The following is a 19,141-nucleotide window of genomic DNA, read 5'->3' as shown; positions in this document are numbered from 1 at the left end:
TGTTGGTTAAGAGCTCCTGAGACTGTTCTGCAGACAGAGAGTGAATACTGTCCACTGGTGAAGGACAGTGCTGTTGTTGCAGGGGTCTGGGAACCTTTCTGTTGGTTCAGAGCTACTGAGACTGTCCTGCAGACAGAGAGTGAATACTGTCCACTGGTGAAGGACAGTGCTGTTGTTGCAGGGGTCTGGAAACCTTTCTGTTGGTTCAGAAGACCTGAAGAAGGATTTTCTTGTTGTATTTTACAGAAATCCTGGGAGAGGGTTTTGCTAATGTTTTTAGGGGTTCTAGGACTGTTCTGCAGACAGAGGATGAATTAATGAAGAGACTGGCAATGTGGCCTTGCTAAGCTTTGTCTCCCCAAGAACAAAGATTGCTGAGAACTTGCCTCATGTCAAGATGAAGAAAAGACCTCCATTTGGGTATTAAGTGCTGTGCTTAAACTTGTTGTAACTCTGGGGTAGATTCAATTGTGATCCAGGGGTGGGGAACTTTTGACCTTTTTGTGTTCTATGATTGAACAAATGAATGTACTTTACTTATGATTTGGAAACTAATCTCCATTTGAGAAGAGGGGCTTTGTGATGGACTAAATGAAGGTACAGCCTAGGGGTGGAGTAGTATTTAGAACAGGGACTTTGTAATTGATTGAATGAATGGAAGGTCCTGGGGTGGGGTAGTACTTGGAGATTATTTAATCACAGTAAATGCTGTATTTTGAATGATGTCATGCTTTGATCTTCTCTGTTCTTAATTTGTCACTGAATAAAATGGAGAGCACCTACGCTGGTATTTTGAACCTTGGGAAGTTGCCTTTCCTTGGCATTACAGTACAAATGGAAATGTAAATTTAAAGATCTTCCCTGCCCCTAGGCTAAAGTGCACCTGGAGCCTGGGGTGGGAGGCTTGTTTTTCAGTAGATACTTCTTGATTGGCCAGTGGGTCCAGAAGGTTGTTACATTCTCTGAGCCAGGAGAAGGCTATATAAGCCCTGATGTGTAGCTTTGTTTTGGGGGCTCACTTTGAGAAGTGTTCTGTGATTTGATCTGGATTCTGGGAAGCCATTGTTGAGAACCCACACTCGGCTTTGAAAAACCCAGATGTTGAAACACAGAAGTTGATTTGGTATGGATGTAATGGTTGGACAGTTTGGAAACTGTATACTTGATCTGTTTCTCTGTCTTGATAATTTTGTCTGTATATTCTGAAGTTCAGGGTGCTGACCTTTTTCCGCTGAACTAGGTAAATGATACATATGTTTGACTGATTAAGGTAAGCTTGTTAACCCATTTTGAGTTGCTTTCCTTTAACAAAGCAGATCTAAGAACCTGTGTTGGCAGCGACCCTAGGGACGCTGGGGTGCTTGCTGCTACACCACTTCAATCAAACTGTTGCATTTGTAGCAGCCAAAATTGCCCGGCCTTTTTGATTTGAGTTGCTGTTAAACCACGTGTTCTACATCCCACACTTGTGAAATTGATTTTTGTTAACCCAAATACAGAACATTGCATTTATCACCATTCAGTGTCATCTTTCCAGAGTAAGCCCATCATTCTAAGTTTTCAGGCTTCTTATCTTGATTTCATCTTCCATCTTTTAGCTATCCTTCCAATTTTGCATTATCAACAAATTTGATAAGAATGCCCCCTGTGCTCTTGTTCAACGGATAAAAAGCTCAGAAAGAACAGGACTGAGGGCATAGCTCTGAAGTGTACCTTTACAGGTCTCCCTCTGGGGTAACTCATTAATCATCAGTATTTGGGGAAATGTGTTTTACCAGCTCCTTTTTATCATTCAACCCATATTTCTCCATCTTGTCCACAAAGCAATTGTAAGCAAGATGGATTTTAGTGTAAGTAAGGTGTATTTTAGTGGGTGTAAAGTAGATTTCTGTTATTATTTCTTAGAGTTCAGTTTCCCAGGATCCGTAGCCATACCAATCTTTTGTTCCCAGATATTAGATGAGTTCCCACAGTTATGGTTCCAAACATCTCCACTCTGTTTGCGCAGCATTATATGATAATAAATAATATAAACATCCACTGCAACTATGCAGTGAGATACAGGGATATTTGCTGGCAATATGCTTTCTATGTTTGTTGCTCCTATAAAACAGGTAGTCATTGGTCAGTGAATGGGGAACCTTAGGGTTGAATGCAAAAATGTTGTGCGTGCCTCAACTAGCCCCCATTGAGGCTTGAGGGGATTTAGGGTGATGCACCAGCTGTGTCTGTCTCAATTGACCCCATTGAGACATAGGGGTCGTTGCCCCTGCTTCTTGATGGCCCCTACGAGAAGGGTGATTAGGGACTGCTGTAGGAGTTTGTCCTCCCGTTATCAGCAATCCTACTCTGAGAAAACTAGACTAGAATAAAGTAAGATTATTAACCCCTTCTTAGTGCCTTTCCTGTCTGACCAGATCAAGAGTGAACCTGTGCTAGCAGCCCTCCTGTGTGCTGTGTTTATCTTACAGCAATCATGTGAGATTTTTTCAAAAGCCTTTCTTGAATCCAAACATATCGTGTATGTAGCATTTCTTGGATCCAATATACTTGTAGACTCATGCATTTTTTTTAGCTGTAAGTGCCTTTGAAATCATTGAGCAGAATTGGCCGCACAACTCCCCTAAAGTCAGAATGTCTATCAATATCCCCCCCATTTCATTTCATAAATGAGATGTGAGTAGCACTAGATTAGTAAACAAAAGATGTTCTGAACCCTGGCTCTGCAACTTACTGTGTCATTGAAACTCACCTTGTTCATTTGTAAAACAACTGGTAGATTATATGGCTTCTAAGGTCCCTTCTAGTCCTAAATCTTATGATCCACAGTAAATCACTTGCCTCAGTTCATACAGCTACTCAGTGCCAAAGCTGGGACCTCAACTCTGCCTTCTGACTCCAGTCTGGTGTTCATACACTAAGCCATGGTAATGGCCTAAGGCATCCTGGAGGGGGGGGGGGGCGGGAGAAAGCTGACTTCAGGAGACTGGTAAAGATAGCTGAATAAGAGGAAGCAGAAAAGTCCAGCCTTCTCCCACAACTACTCCAACAAAGATTAAGAAAGAATACCAGATTGAGTTGTTGTTATTGTTTAATTGTTTTCACTCCTGTCTGTCTGCTCATGACTGTGTTTGGGGTGTTTTGGCAAAGATACTGGAACGGTTTGCCATTTCCTTTTCCAGATTTGTTTTTTACAGATGAGGAAACTGAGGCAAACAGTGTTGAGTGACTTACCCAGGATCACATTGTTAGTAAGTATCTGAGGCTAGATTTGAACTCAGGTCTTCCTGACTCCAGACCCGACATTCTATCCACTGCACTACCTAACTGCTCCAGATTGAGTACTGAACAGAAAATTCAAGAAGAAACCACAGTGGGTCATTTTTCAAGCCCCACTCAGAACAAGAGACAGCCAAAATTCTGCAAGCACTATTAAAGAGGTCTGAGATCTGAGAGGTCTGTTTTAAAGTCTTCCACCAGGAGAACTAGGCATGGGCTTGTGACTGTGGATGAGGCAGGGGAAAAGATGAGCGACAAGTTGTCAGCTTTATTATTTTGACTTGTCATTCTGAGGTTAACGTGAACTGAACCTGGGGCTTTCACCTGAATAACCAAGGCAGTGACTATAGACCAGTAGTGAACGCATTACTCTGGTCCCAGAGCAAGCTCTTGGATTTAGCTCTTAGATCTGAGATGAGTCCAGAGCTGAGTAACCAGGGTAAGGACTGTGAACCATTGGTGAGCATACAACTCTCTCACTCTGAATCTGTAGCACCTCCTAATGATTTGACAGGGGCAGGGACAGTAGCCATCTGCTGGAACTCTAAACAGAAGCAAGCTTGTAGTTGTATTGCCCAGACCCAAACTGAGACTGAGAGCCTACAAAACTCAGTCCATGACAGCAGTGATCAGACCAAGCCCAAGATCAGGTCACTTTGGGCCCAGTAAAACATTATAGCTACTGGGTCTGAAATGCCCCTGAGATCCTCTAAGAACACAGCATTCAATACCTAGAGAAATCAATAGCGGAATCCCAGACAGTGAGGACTGTACAGGACCACTAAATCCCAGAAGTGCAGAAAGCTGCTCCTAATACAAAGTGCCAATTCAGGAAATAAGCTTTCATAGACTCAGAAACACTCAGGACACAAACATGGAAGAAGAGAGTAACTTTACAACATCTACAAGCAAAATCTTGAAAGACTGACAAGATCACCATACGAGATCAACTAGAATTCTGGGAGGGATGGGGATGGGGAGAGAAGTGGGGAAGGTAGGGGATGAAGTGAACATTTAAAAATTGTAAGTTAGGGGTGGCTAGGTGGCACAGTGAATAGAGCACCAGCCCTGGAGTCAGGAGGACCTGAGTTCAAATTCGGCCTCAGACACTTAACACTTACTAGCTATGTGGCCTTGGGCAAGTCACTTAGCCCCAATTGCCCTGCATTCCCCCTTAAAAAAATTATAAGTTAATTAAAACTCTAGAGCAGGGGTGGGGAACCTTTAGCCTAGAGGTCACATGTGTCCCTCTAGGTCCTCAAATGCAGCCCTTTGAATCCAAACTTCACAGAACAAATCTCCTTAATAAAAGGACTTGTTCTGTAAACTTGGAGTCATCAAAAGGTTGCACCAAGGACCTAGAAGGCCACATGTGGCCTCCAGGCCTCAGGTTCCACCCCTGCTCTAGAGGAAAGAATTATTTAAAAATTATGGAAATTTCTGGAGGAAAGCATTCAAAGTAGAATTACCAGCTGAAAACATACAAATTGTGTGTGTGTGTGTATGTGTGTGTGTGTGTACACATAGGGGCGGCTAGGTGGCGCAGTGAGTAAAGCTCTGGTCCCAGAGTCAGGAGGACCCAAGTTGGGTTCCTGCCTCAGACACTTAACACCCACACAAAAAAAATACTAGCCGTGTAACCTTGGCAAGTTACTTAACCCCAATCGCTCTCCAAAAGGCAAAAAAAAAAAAAAGAAAAAAAGAAAAAAAAAAATATATATATATATACATATACACACATATAAATACATCAGCTCTTTTTGTAGTTGTAAAGAACTGGAAAATCAGTGGGGTTTTCTGCCTATTAATTGGAGAATGGCTGAACAAATTAAGGTACATGAATATAATGGAATATTATTATGCTCTGAGAAAAAATGAAGGGGATGACTTCAGAAAACCCTGGGAAAACTCATGTGAACTAATGCAGGGTGAAGCGAGTAGAACATGGGGACTAATTTATACAATAACAGAAACATTGTAAAGACAACTTGAAGACTTATGAACTTTTTCCAGTGCAATGATTGACTATGATTCTATATGGCTGATGATGAAACACTATGCCCACCTCCTGACAGAAAGGTGATAGTCAAGATCTAGAACAGACACGTTTTTAGACATGGCTAATGTAAGAATTTGTTTTGGTTGACTATGCACATTTGTTATGAGGGTTTTATTTTTTTTCCTCCAGTGGATGGCAGTAGGGGCACAGGAGGAGAATTAGGAATAGGGTTTATAGGAGTTGCATAGGAATGCCAAAAGGAGCTATAAGACAAATAGGACTGTTTTGAAAGTTATAGGTTGAATTTATCTTATATTTTAAAAGAAAATCAAGCTCTACAAAATGGAAATCTGCAATTTCATATAAATCTCCTGCTGTTCTGCAAAAAAAGGGAAATGTTTGTTTTTCTTTAGAATTTATTAAGTTTAGAATTAAAAATAAAATTAAAATGGGAGAAAAAATAAATGCTGTAATTTTCCTTTCGTGGCAACTCTGTGGCTAAATGGGAGAATATGGGAGTATATACAATAGAGAGAACTTCTATATAAACAATAATAAATAACATATCTATGTGAAAACTCCTTGAAATTTGTGAAGTCAAGAATCACGGGATTTCAGAAATAGAGAAGACTTTATAGATCGTCTAATGATAATTACAGATGGGGAAACTGACACATTGGCCACATAGAAGCTACGTGGTAGAAAAAGGATTAGAAACCAGGTTCTTTGAGTCCCTATCCAATGTGCCTTTCCCTATACCCTGCTGTTTTAACTTCTTCATTAATCTGGTTCTTTGGGGGCTGGGGAGGAGGTGACTGTATACCTTCATAAGAGATAAGTAAGCTAGAACAATAGAGTTGGAATCCGAAGACCCAGGTTCCCATATTGACTCCAATTGGTCTCATGACTTTGGACAAATCATTTAATCTTTCTAAGCTTCATAGAATCTCAAAATCTAAGAACTGGGACTCCTCATTGACAAAAACGAGATAACACATTATCTGTTCTCACAAAGTTGTTTTGAAGAAAACATAAAAAAGCACTACATAAATGTGAGCTATTTTTATTTTATTTACTAAATTATAACTGTGTGTGTGTGTGTGTGTGTGTGTGTGTGTGTGTGTAATGGGGGAGGGCAGGGCAAGGGAGGGAATTAAGCAGATTATTATTCACTGAAAAATTAAAGATTTTAAGACAAAGTCTAGGATATACATCAGGAAAAAATTGTTTTTAATTAAATTAGTACCAACCCCCTTCCTAACCTAATACAATTCATTTTTTTCCTTATCATCATTAAGGTGCCATTTTCCAACTGCAGCAGAGACTGTCTGGCAGGAACAAGGAAAGGGATCATTGAGGGGGAGCCCACTTGTTGCTTTGAATGCGTGGAATGTCCCGATGGCGAATACAGTGATGAAACAGGTGAGAGAAAGAATGTTGTCCTACATGATTAAATGTTCGAATGAAAGCTCTCTGGGGCTTGCCTTGGGACCAGCATGAGTAAATGAAGCCCATTACGAGGGTGAAATTGTTTGGGTTTTTATCTCATCAATTAAGAACTCTTGAGATGTGCAGACACCCTCCATCTATCCACCTCAGCAATTTACAACCTTAGAGAATTGTCTGGGGTCACTCAAAAGTTGTGACTTATTCATAGTCACACAATCAGCATGTTATCAGAAGCAGGATTTGCACCCAGGTCTTTTTGACTCCAAGGTCAGCCTGCTCTCCATCTACTATACCCTGCTGCCTCTTTGGTGAAGGAGAATAGTACTCTGACTCACAAATTCACCAAATTTATATTGACTACTGCATATATGAATGAATAAAAAGGAATTATTAAGCACTTAATATGTGTGTCAAGTTTCATGATGGAATGCTTATGTGGGTTCTGGATAATGGACAATGCTCTCACTCTTTCACAGTCACTGATGGACTGACTTGCTCCCATGCTTTTTAGCATGATGTTTTCAAATGCCTTCAATGAGGATGAAAATGGAATCAAGGTCAGCTACTATACTGATGGTAAATTCTTCAACTTGAAAAAGCCACAAGCTAAGACTAAAGTAGAGGGAGAGTTAGTGCATAACTTTTTGTTTGCAGATGATTATGCATTCAACGAAACCTCTGACGTTGAGATGCAACAAAGTATAGATTGATTCTCTGCCACTTGTACTAATTTTGTACTAACAATTAACACCAAAAAAAACACAGGTATTCCATTAGTCACCACCACACCATCCATATGTGGAACCATCAAGTTACTTTGGCAGTATACGTTCCAGGGATGTATAAATTGATAATAAGGTTGATACACACATTGCCAAAGTCAGCTCAGTGTTTGGGAGGCTCCGAAGGAAAGTGTGGGAGAGAAAAGGCATTAGGCTGCATACCAAACCAAAGGTCTCCCAAGCCCTTGTGCTGACCTCATTTCTGTATGCCTATGAAACCTGGATAGTATAGAGTGCCATGCCTGTATACTGAATCACTTCTATTTCAATTATCTTAGGAAGATTCTGAAGATCACCTGGTAAGATAAAGTACAGGACACTAGGGTCCTTTCTTGAACTGAACTACCAAACATTCAAACTCTACTGCAGAGAGTGCAACTCTGATAGGCTGGCCATGTTGTTCAAATTCTGAATGTATGTTTGCCTAAAAGATTTTTTTATGGAGAACTCACACAAGGCAAGTGTTCACATGGAGGTCAGAAGAAATGATACAAGAATACTCTCAAGGTCTCTCTGACACATTTTGGAATCGATTGTGAGACATGGGAGACACTGACACAGGACTACCCAGCATGGTATGTCCACATCAAAGAGGGTGCAATGCTTTATGAGCAAAACAGAACTGAAGTAGCTCAAAACAAACATGAGATGTACAAATTTAGAGACATTTCCACTCCAAATGTTCATATGGAGTATATGTGCCCAGCTGGTGATAGAAACGTCCAAACTTGTATTGGTCTGATCAGCCACAGTTGGACACGCTGGACCTTGGCCCCAATATAGTAATGTCATTTTGGTCCTCTCTGAGCCCAAAGGAGAACAACCAGCCACAATGTATCAGGTACTGCATTGATCCTTGAAGACAGAAATACAAGAAGCAAGAGTGTCCCTGTCCTCAAGAGCTTCCATTCCAATAGGAGAAGACAAAACAAAGAGGGAAGTGGTGGCCAGGGAGAGTGTTATGGTCAGGGAGGCCAGCCTGGGGATGGTGATTAGAGTCCTAAGGCAATTGATTGATATGTGCTTTCCAGGAATAGTACTGTGGGTTTGTTTATTCCCAGAGCTGGGGGAAGGAGAATGGGGAGAAATGTGTTCAGAGGCATGACATTTAAGGACATAAGGAATTACAAGACAATCCCTGCACTTTAAAAGCCTAGGTTTTGTTTTTTTCTTTAAACCTAATTTTCTTCTCAATCTAGTTACTTGTAAATTCTAGTTACATTGCTACGGATTTGGCTGACCAGAATTACCATGTACAGCCCTTTGAAATCTGCTTCTACAGCTCTCAGGTTGTCAGAGTCCAGCATATGGCCAGGGATTTCTCCTCATGGTATTATGGGTTCATAGCCTTACAGGTGGAAGGGACCTTAGAGGTCACTGAATCCAAACCTCTCATTTTAAACAGATGAAGATACTAAGGGCCGAGGGGCTACCCAGGTCACATAGCTAGTAAATGTGATGCAGCATTTGAAACCAGATATTCCCAATTCCAGGTCCAGAACTCCCCAGTAAATTGGTTGTCTTACCTCCCTTTTCACTGACTCTGTTTTGGGAAAACCTTTCTTCATTCTCTTATAAATGCTCCTCCCTATCTAGACCCCAAAACTCTTCTGGACTTAGGTCACCTCACCTTTCTTCTAGAGGCCTGCTATGCTCTAGCTCTCTTAGAAATTGCTTACCCTCTCTCACCTTGCCTCCATTCTGTCTACTGCCCTAAAGACAATTTTGTAAACTGCATCTTCTGCAGATAACTACATCTTCCACCCATGGCTTGTGACTACGTGACCTGAGCATGCATTTCTTCCAGTCCTTCCCTCTTTGCTATGTGGTTACTTATACCAAGACTATCAAGTTTTCTAGTTCTAAAATGTGGGCCTAGCCCTGTTGGCAGAGCCAAGATGGCACAGCAGTAGGAAATAGCAAGCTAAAACAAACAAACAAACAAAATCCACACAGATTTAGAAAATGTACCAGACTAAACCCTGAAAACCCAGAAAAAGTCACTGGAATAATTTTTTCCAGACCAGGTTGGCATTTGGAGACAGATTGTAGACTCTGGGGGTGGGTCTTGCCAGGTAAAAACTGCCCAGGAGTGCTGTAGTGCCCAGGGAGAGCCCGTGAACAGGGACAAGAAGAATTCCCAGATCAATACAAGGGCACTTCAGGAGTGGGAGAACAGGTGCCACCTGGCAGCTTTGGCTCCCACTACCAAATTGTGAGTTACAGATCCAGGGTGAACTAAGAAGTGGACCTTCACCTCAGGGTGAGATTCCCAGGTAGGAAAGGTTCTGAGTGGTATACAAAGAAAGGTAGAAATTCAAGCAGCATCAATGTGGCTCTAATCACAGGGGCAGAGCAGGGTCTCAGTTCCAGCTTCTAGCCCACTCTGATACCTACAAAAGTATACCCAAAGCAGGAATCCCAGACCAAAAGAAGCCTACAGTTATATTACTCTAAAGTAGCAAAGCTTCACAGGTGGCTCATAGGGGTGGAGCCCAGCATCATTCTTTCTGAGACCCAAATCCAAGTCAGAAACTTGCAGAACTCAGACAAGGGAGCAGCAATAAGACCTTGCCCTGAATCAGACCACTTTAGAAGTAGTGAAAGCTCACAGGTCCCCAGTCTGTACTGAGATCCTGGAATAACACAACACTCAATACTCCAAGAAAGCAGCAACAGGACCAACCCAGATGTTCCCTTCAGAAATGTGGCAGTACCCAGTGGTAACATCAAGTTTAAAGTCAGGAAGTAGGCTGGGAAAATGAGCAAACAAAAAAAAGAACCCACCATAAAGAGCTATCATGGTGGCAGAGAAGCTAAAGACATAAACACAGAAGAAGAGAGTGACTCCTAAACATCTACAGCAAAGCCTGAGAGAGAAAAAAAATAAGAACTCAGGCATCAATTCAACTTGCACTCCTGGAAGAGATAAAGCAAGAGTTTTCTTTAAAAGAGTTAAAAAAATATTTTTAGTAATGAAAGCTAGAAGGAAAAAAAGGAAAAGAAATGAGAGCTATGAAATAAAGAATTGGAAAGGGAATTAACAATTTGGCACAAGAGATCCAAAACCTTGCCCAAGCAACAAAATCCTTGAAATTTCAAATAGAAGCCAATGCCTCCATGACAAATATTAAAACAAAGTCAAATGACTGAAAAAATGGAAGAAAATATACTATATTTTACAACAAAAGAAAACAGTCTGGAAAACAGATTGAGGAGGAAAAAATTTAAGGATGATTTGACTATTGGAATGCCATGACCAAAAATAGAGCCTAGTTATCCTATTTCAAGAAATCTTAAAGAAACACTGTCCAGATCTCTTAGAAGCAGAGGACAAATTAGAAAATAGAAAGAGTAATTTATGACTTCCTAATGAAATGAAAACTTCTAGAGACATCATAGCCAAAGTCCAGAGATTCTAGGTCAAAGAAAAAACTACTGCAAGCAACCTTAAAAAAAAATTAAAGTACTGAGGAGCTGTAGTAAGAATCACACATGATTTAGCAGCCACCACCATGAAGAAATTGAGAACTTGGAATGCAACATTACAAAAGGCAAAAAGTATAGGCTTGTGGCCAAGAATAATTTGTCCCATGAAACTGAGTATAAAGCTACAGGGGAAAATTGATCTTTAATGAAATAGAGAACTTTGAAATATTCTTGATGAAAAGCCCAGAGCTGCATAAAAAGGTAAACATAAACAATCAAAAGGGATCAAACAAAGAAACTATTTACATTAAAAATTTGAGATAATTTATGCATTCCCTCTGAACCTTATTTTCATCAGGGGTCATAGAGTCTAATTAGACAGAAGACCTGGGAGTGTTTCTGTTATATTCTGATGATCTTAAGAGAAGAATTGAAAGAAGAGAGAAGAATACATGGTAGGAAGGGAAGGGGGGGAGGAAGGAAGGGTAGAAGAAAATATATAAATCAGGTTGTGCATATAGACATCTATACAAACAAAGAGGAAGATGGTGGTACCAGCAGCTGACCCTTCAACTTCACTCTCACTTGAACTGGTCAAAGGAGGGAAAAATACACATACAAACACACACATAGGTGGATACAGAGATATATTTCACTCAACAGGGAAATAGGAAGGAAAGGGAATAAGGGAGGTTAAGGGAAGGATTAGTATTAATCAAAACAAACTCTGCCTAAAAATGTACAAAGAATGTATAGCTCTTTTTGAGGTGACAAAGAATGGGACTCCAAGGGAGTATCCATAAATTAGAAAATGTTTGAACAAGTCATAGAATATAAATGTAATGGAATAATACTGTGCTGCATGAAATGATGAATGAAATGGTTTCAGAGAAACCTTGGAAGACCTGTATGAACAGTTGCAGACTGAAGTGAAGAGAGCCAAAAGAACAATTTATACAATGAAAACAATACAGCAAAGACCAACAACTGAAGGAATTTGTAACGGATCAACGTAGTGATCAACCACAATTTCAGAGGACTCATATGAAACATGCTACACACTTCCTTATGTAAAAGGGAAGTATTCAAGTACAGAGCAACACATTTTATTTTGGACATAGCCAATGTGGAAGATATGTTTTGCTTTACTGTACATGTTTTTAACAAGGATTTCATTTTTCTTGTGTTCTCAATTGGGGAGGTGGGGCGGGAAGGCATGTAAGAGAGAGAAGGCAGATTTTTGTTGACTGGAAAAAGAAAATATAATTAAAAAAAACAAATAAATGTTTTCAGTACATTACAAAGAAAATGAGTTAGAGGAGCTGAAAGGACTGTTACAAAAACATGCTCTAATTTGGATAGCAGTGCTTCCTGAAGGAGTGAGGATGGGGCAATAGAGTACAACGGTAGGGAAATATGGTTCCCCCATCTCTTTTTTCATCAGTTTGGTTTTGTCTTTTTCTCCATACTAACATGCACTTCTATGGTATGGTCAGTGGCAATGAGTGCAAATGAAAATTCCCACATTATCCAGGCTCACCTGCAATTATGCTTCTGCTCTGGTCAGAGGCAGATGTATATCCCTGTCCCTGCCCATCCTCCCCTCAAAGTTCTAAGTCCAGAGATATCTATGCCTTTTCTATTCTCCTCCAGAAGAAAACTCTAGGATTCTCTGCCCTTAAAATTTTGTGGGAAATACAGTCCAGGAGAGAAGTAGGAAGAAAGTAAACAACTCCTTCAGGAGGTAGCTTGGTACAGTTGAAAGAACATTTATCCTGGAGTCAAAAGACCTTATTCAGATACTAACCCTGACACCAGATGTGTGACCATCAGAAAGTCACTTAACCTTTGTTAGAATCAGTTTTCTCATCTGTAAAATGAGGAGATTGGATTAGATGGTTTCTGAGGTCCCTTTGATCTCTAAATCTGTGTCAAGTGAGATAGTGAATAGGGAACTGTCTTTGGAGTCAGGGAGACCTGAGTCTGTATATTGCTTCAGACACTTAACTAGTTGTGTGACCCTAATCAAGTCATTTAACTTCTGTTAGCATTTCTTCCTCATCTATAAAATGAGGGAGTTAGTCTTAAAGGCTTTTAAGGTTCTTCCCAATTCTAAATCTGTGATCCTATGATTGATTGATTAACCCCTCTGCACTTCAGTTTCCTCATCTGTAAAATAAGGAGGTTGGAGGTTCCTTCTAGCTTTGCATTTATTATTCAATTCTCTATAAGCCAATGCCCCTATGTATCATAGCACAGGTCAATCACACACTCTTGGCAGAAACTCACTAATCAGAGTTTCTACAGACCCCAACATTTTAGCCAAAGTGAGTGAGGGCTAAATTTTCCTCATAAAACACAGGTGCTACTTCCAAATATTCATGTTCCAAGGACAGCTTCTATCCAGTAAAGTTGTGTCTTCTATGCTGCAAATTAATTCTGTCCAATGGTGTTTTACAGATGCAAGTGCTTGTGACAAGTGTCCTGATGACTCCTGGTCCAATGAGAATCATACCTCTTGCATTGCTAAGCAGATCGAATTTCTCTCCTGGACAGAGCCATTCGGAATTGCCCTCACCCTTTTTGCAGTTCTGGGTATCTTCCTAACCTCTTTTGTACTCGGAGTCTTCATCAAGTTCCGAAATACACCCATCGTCAAAGCAACCAACCGGGAACTGTCCTACCTCCTTCTCTTTTCCTTGATTTGCTGTTTCTCCAGCTCCTTGTTCTTCATTGGCGAGCCCCAGGACTGGACGTGTTGCCTGAGGCAGCCGGCCTTCGGGATCAGCTTTGTGTTGTGCATCTCCTGCATCTTGGTGAAAACCAATCGGATCCTTTTGGTGTTTGAGGCTAAGATCCCCACCAGCCTCCACCGCAAATGGTGGGGTCTCAACTTGCAATTTCTCCTCGTTTTCCTCTGCACATTCATGCAGATTGTCATATGTGTCATTTGGCTCTACAATTCCCCCCCTTCTAGCTACCGGAACTACGAGCTAGAAGATGAAATCATCTTTGTCACGTGCCACGAAGGCTCCCTCATGGCCCTTGGCTTCCTGATCGGCTACACCTGCCTCCTGGCGGCCATCTGCTTCTTCTTTGCGTTCAAGTCCAGGAAGCTGCCCGAGAACTTCAACGAAGCCAAGTTCATCACCTTCAGTATGCTCATCTTCTTCATTGTCTGGATCTCCTTCATCCCCGCCTACGCCAGCACCTACGGCAAGTTCGTCTCCGCGGTGGAAGTGATTGCTATCCTGGCGGCCAGCTTCGGGTTGCTGGCCTGCATCTTCTTCAACAAGGTCTACATCATCCTCTTCAAGCCCTCTCGGAATACCATCGAGGAGGTGCGGTGCAGCACCGCAGCGCATGCTTTCAAGGTGGCCGCCCGGGCCACCCTGCGCCGCAGCAACGTCTCCAGGAAGCGATCCAACAGCCTCGGGGGCTCCACGGGGTCTACCCCGTCCTCGTCCATGAGTAGTAAGAGCAACTCTGAGGACCCCTTCCCCCAGCCAGAGAGAGAGAAAGAACAGCAGCAACAACAACCCTTGACCCCGCAGCAACAGCCGCCGCAACAGCAACAGCAACAGCAACAGCACCGCTGTAAGCAGAAAGTGATCTTTGGCAGTGGCACGGTTACTTTTTCCCTGAGCTTCGATGAACCACAGAAGAATGCTATGGCCCACAAGGTGACCAAGCAGCAGAACTCCCTAGAGGCCCAGAATAGTGGCGACAGCCTGGCACGGCGCCAAGCCTTACTCCCGCTTCAGAGCGGCGAATCTGGATCGGGACTGGGCAGCGGGGCATTGGGCTCCACTGAGTCCGTGGTAGCTGATAGCCAGCCAGAGGCCCAGATCCCCGACGAAATGTCTCCAGCCCTTGTTGTGTCTAACTCACGGGGTTTTATCATCAGTGGAGGGGGCAGTGCCGTCACAGAAAAGAAACTCCATTCCTAAAGTGAAATAGCTGCTGGTCCAGAGAGGAATCAGAGAAGAAGCCTCATAAAAGTACACCATCTAATTGTTGGGGGAAACTGTAGCGCATTGTTGCCGTAGATATATCTCCTTCGCTCTGGAGATGTAAGGAGAACCAAGTAGATATGAGACACTCACGTTCTTAGAATCTTGAGCTTAGGTTGAATCATTTACATTGCAGGACTGACAACTAAAAAAAAAACCAACCCAGAACATCATGCTCTTTGGGGGGTTTAGTCTGAGCAATGCTTTTTAAAATGCTGCTTGGTGTATAGGGGGAAATTCCCTAACATTTAGAGTCGGCCAGAAACGGAGTGGGCTGCTTTGGGCAGCAGTGGGGTCCTGATCACTTGAGGTCTTCAAGTGGAGGCAGGATGACTGACAACTTGGAGATTTCTGCTCAGATACTGGTTGGCCCAGCTGGTCTCCAAGGTCTCTCCCAGCTCTGGAATTCTGGTTAATAGTCCTGTTTCTTTTGAAAAACCAGTTTCTGTTCTTCTATTCTAAGCCACCACAGGGCCAGCAGGGGATAACCAACAAGGCATTGAATTTACTTCCCCTCTGTGGTGTGTGTGTGTGTGTGTGTGTGTGTGTGTGTGTGTGTAGGTATAAATATGTCTCTACCTGTGAGTGAGTCTGTTAAGTGATATATGTTAAATATCTGTTCTAGAAGAAAACTGACAGCCTTAGATGGTCCAATGAAAATCTGACTATGGATTCAGAGGATTTTAGGTGTGGCATGGCCCAAGGAAAAGGCAGAATGCTGGTGAATAGACTGGCCATGTAAAGTACTTTCAATGTTCGAAATAAAGCACGTATGAATGCTTCTTATTTATAAAACCATAAGACATTGGTTCTCTTCCTTACTGCTGCTAATTTGGAAAGCCTTAAATGCTGGCCAGCAACCCTTTGTACTACTGTCTATGTTTATGTCCAGGATGTGTTACAGAGACCACGATTGGTTTGAAGAGAGAGAACCAGATTCAGATGCAAATTCAATGAGTATGTATCTATGATTCAGCTTGCTCCATGTAGATTTTGCGTTCAAGGGTTGTTTCTGTTTTAATATTCTGGGGGGGGGGACATAAAATGAACATGAAATTTCACAGTCTTGCTTACATAATATAATATTGTTAAGCTCCAATCTCTCCTTCATTTTCAGCAGTAAATGCTAGTGTATGCTCTTTGGAATGGAAGGCATAGGCCTGGAAGATGGGACAGTGTAGTGGAAAATACACTAGATTCATAGAAGCATGTACCATAGAATCAGAGATCTAGAATTAGAAGGGACCTAAGAGGCCCTCTAGTCCAACCCCCTCATTTTACAGATGGGGAAACTGAGGCTTAGTGAGGCTTTAGCTTGCCCAAGGTCACACAGGATTAAATGACTAAGGCAGGATTTTATTCTTGTTCCCAGTGACATCAAATTCACTGCCTCTAACAGCTGTTTGACATTGGGCGAATTATTTATTCTGCTCAAATTCCATCTTCCATTTGTCCTTGTGGTTCAGATTCCTTTCATCTATTCTCTCTGTCTCTGTCTCTCTCTCTGTGTCTCTCTCTCTCTGTCTCTGTCTCTCTCTGTCTCTCTCTTTTAGGTACCTAGCTACATACATATTGTCTCATATATTAAACTGTATATTCCTTGAGAGCAGAAACTGAGGTGTTTTTGTTTTTGCCTTTCTTTGTATACCCAACATTCACCACTGTGCCTAGCACATAGTAAAAAATGCTTCTTGACTGATTGATCCCTTCCTAAATTTCCAGTCTTCTTATACCTTAATCTCCCCTATATACTCTTCAATTCCTTGACATTGACTTCTAGAACAAGGCCCTCCATCTCCTGACTGAATATTTTCATGCCCGAAACACTTTTCCTACTTCCATCACCCTCCTGGCTTCTTTTAACTCTCAGTAGAAGTCCCACCTTCTGCAAGACGCCTTTCTCAAATCCCCCTTAATGCCAGTGCCTTCCCTCTGCTGCTTATCTGCCATTTATTCTGTCTATATCTTGTTTGTACATAGTTGTCTGCATGTTATCTCTCCCATTAGACTATAAGCTCTGTGAGAGCAGGGACTCTTTTTTTTGCCTTTCATTTGTACCTACAATATATAGCACAGAGCCTGGCAAATAGTAGGTGACTAATAAATAAATGCTAGTTGACTTATTGATTAATTCCTCAGTTTCCTCACCTGTAAATGGCAGATAATGGTTGTATTTTCTACTTCACAGAGCTATTGGGAGGAGTCAGTGCTAAACAACTATAAAGGACTTTATAAATGGCATCTATAATTATCAAGAAATCCCTTCTACCTCTTTCCCAAAACCAAGTTTATACCTGGGCCAGGAGAGAATGAATTCCCAGCTCTACACCTTACTAGCAGTATGATTTTGAACAAGTCATCTCTCCTCTCAAATTCCATTTCTTCCTATCTAATTAGAAGGGTTGAACTGGCTGGCTCTTTTTGTTTTTTTGTTTGTTTGGTTTTTTTTTGGGGGGGGGGTTTCAGAGGGGGAAGGCAGGGCAATTGGGGTTAAGTGACTTGCCCAAAGCCACATGGCTAGTTAGTGTTAAGTGTCTGAGACCTGGATTTGAACTCAAATCCTCCTGACTTGAGGGCGGTGCTCTATTTACTGCGCCACCTGAACTAACTGACTTTTAAGGTCCCTTCCAGCTCTAAATCCTGTGATTCCAAAGTATATGTCTAACCCTTTCATTTTCCTACTCAAAGAGCTCCAGTGGCTCCCTTTTACCTCCAGGATCAAATAGAAAATCATGTTTGACTCTTAAAGACCCTTATAACCTGACTTTGCCTACCTTCTCCAGTATTCTTACACTTATTTCCCTCCATGTACTGCATAAACCATCAACACTTGACTTTCTTGCTATTCCTCAAACACAACACTCCATCTCCCATATCCCATCTCCTTCCTTTTTCACTTGATGTCCCTCATGCCTGAACTCTTCTTGCTCCTCACCCCTGGATTCCCTAGCTTCCTTCAAGACCCGCTCAAATCTCAGCTTCTGTAAAAAGCCTTTCCTGAGCCATCACACCCTAGCCACTTCTCTCTAACATTACCTCCCATTTACCCTGTCCATATCTTGTATATACATAGATGTTTGCATGTTGTCTCCCTTGTTAGAATGTAAGCCCCTTGAGAGCAGAGGCTGTTTTATCTTTCTTTGTGTCTCCAATACTTAACATAGTGCCTGTCATGTGATGAGTGCTTAATAAATATGTGTTGATCTTACAATGACCTAAAGTCTACCAGCTGAACAATGTTGTGGACATTTAAAAAAACAAGCAAAAAATCCCTTTTAAGGTCTCTCGATGTCCTTCCTATGATTTACCTGTTCCTTCCCAACACACACACACACACACACACACACACACACACACACTCCTATGTGAAGGAGAATCAAGCTGAGTACAGGCTAGCAGGTGTAGCACCTTATTTCTTTCTTCAAAAACACTTTCCAATCTTTTATCTTGTTTTATCTTCACAACATTTCATGTAGGTAGATAGAGCAGGTATTATTATGCCTGTTTTGCAGATAGAGAAATTGAGGTACAGAGAGGTTGTCCAAAACTAAAATCCAAGCCTGGGAACAGTCAAAAGATGGAAGATCTTCATATCTTAATATGAGAATATTAGCTAAGTGTGCAAAGGAAAGAGAAACCAGATGGGGCAGGGAGGGGGAAGTGTTGAGGGAGTCTGGGTAAGAGTGAAGGGAACAGCCCTGTCTAGGAAAGGATTGGCCTAATGGTGTTTGGCAAGTATGATATAGAAAATGGGGTCAATTGCTGTTATTGTCATTCACCCTTCATCCTCAAAAAGGACCAATACCATCACGAGGGTGATGTCTTGGCTTATTCCGAAATTGGATTTCAGTGATGTACAAAGTCATCAACTTTAAAGGAATTTTGGAAGATGAGCTTAAATGTCAATAGAGAAACCTACTGAAGGGATGTCAAACTTCAGTGAGGTCCACTCTGGAGAGGGCAAGATCACAGAATCCCAATTCAGTAGTAATAATTGGCTGCCAAATCAATATGTATAACTGTGACAAAGTTGGTCACCCCACCAGGCAGCAGCACAAACTGGAGAAGAGATCAGAAGAAGTAGCTTGCCCAAAGGGAGGTTGGGGAGAGATGAGGTGTATAAAACGCAATGGTCAATGACTTCTGCCAGGGCCAAGGAGGAAAACATTCTTCTTGTTGGTATTGCCAGG

The 19,141-nt window shown here is 41.7% G+C and overlaps 1 protein-coding gene across 1 annotated transcript in view; it reads left to right on the top strand.

Moving 5' to 3' along the window:
• The window catches only part of CASR (calcium sensing receptor), a 95,805-nt gene extending 78,412 nt beyond the window's left edge, over window positions 1-17,393 (top strand). The window contains exons 5-6 of the mRNA XM_069079625.1: window positions 6,577-6,700; window positions 13,399-17,393. Of these exons, the coding sequence (XP_068935726.1) occupies window positions 6,577-6,700; window positions 13,399-14,888 (1,614 nt within the window). The 3' untranslated portion in view covers window positions 14,889-17,393. The remainder of the gene's footprint in view (window positions 1-6,576; window positions 6,701-13,398) is intronic.
• Window positions 17,394-19,141: the final 1,748 nt, after the last annotated feature.

The sequence above is a fragment of the Petaurus breviceps genome, unplaced genomic scaffold, assembly GCF_028583685.1.
Source record: "Petaurus breviceps papuanus isolate PSGF00001 unplaced genomic scaffold, PetGlider_PUasm1.0 91067, whole genome shotgun sequence".
NCBI lineage: Eukaryota > Metazoa > Chordata > Mammalia > Diprotodontia > Petauridae > Petaurus > Petaurus breviceps.
The sequence above is the reverse complement of the archived record's forward strand: the minus strand, read 5'-3'. Positions and strand labels throughout refer to the sequence as shown.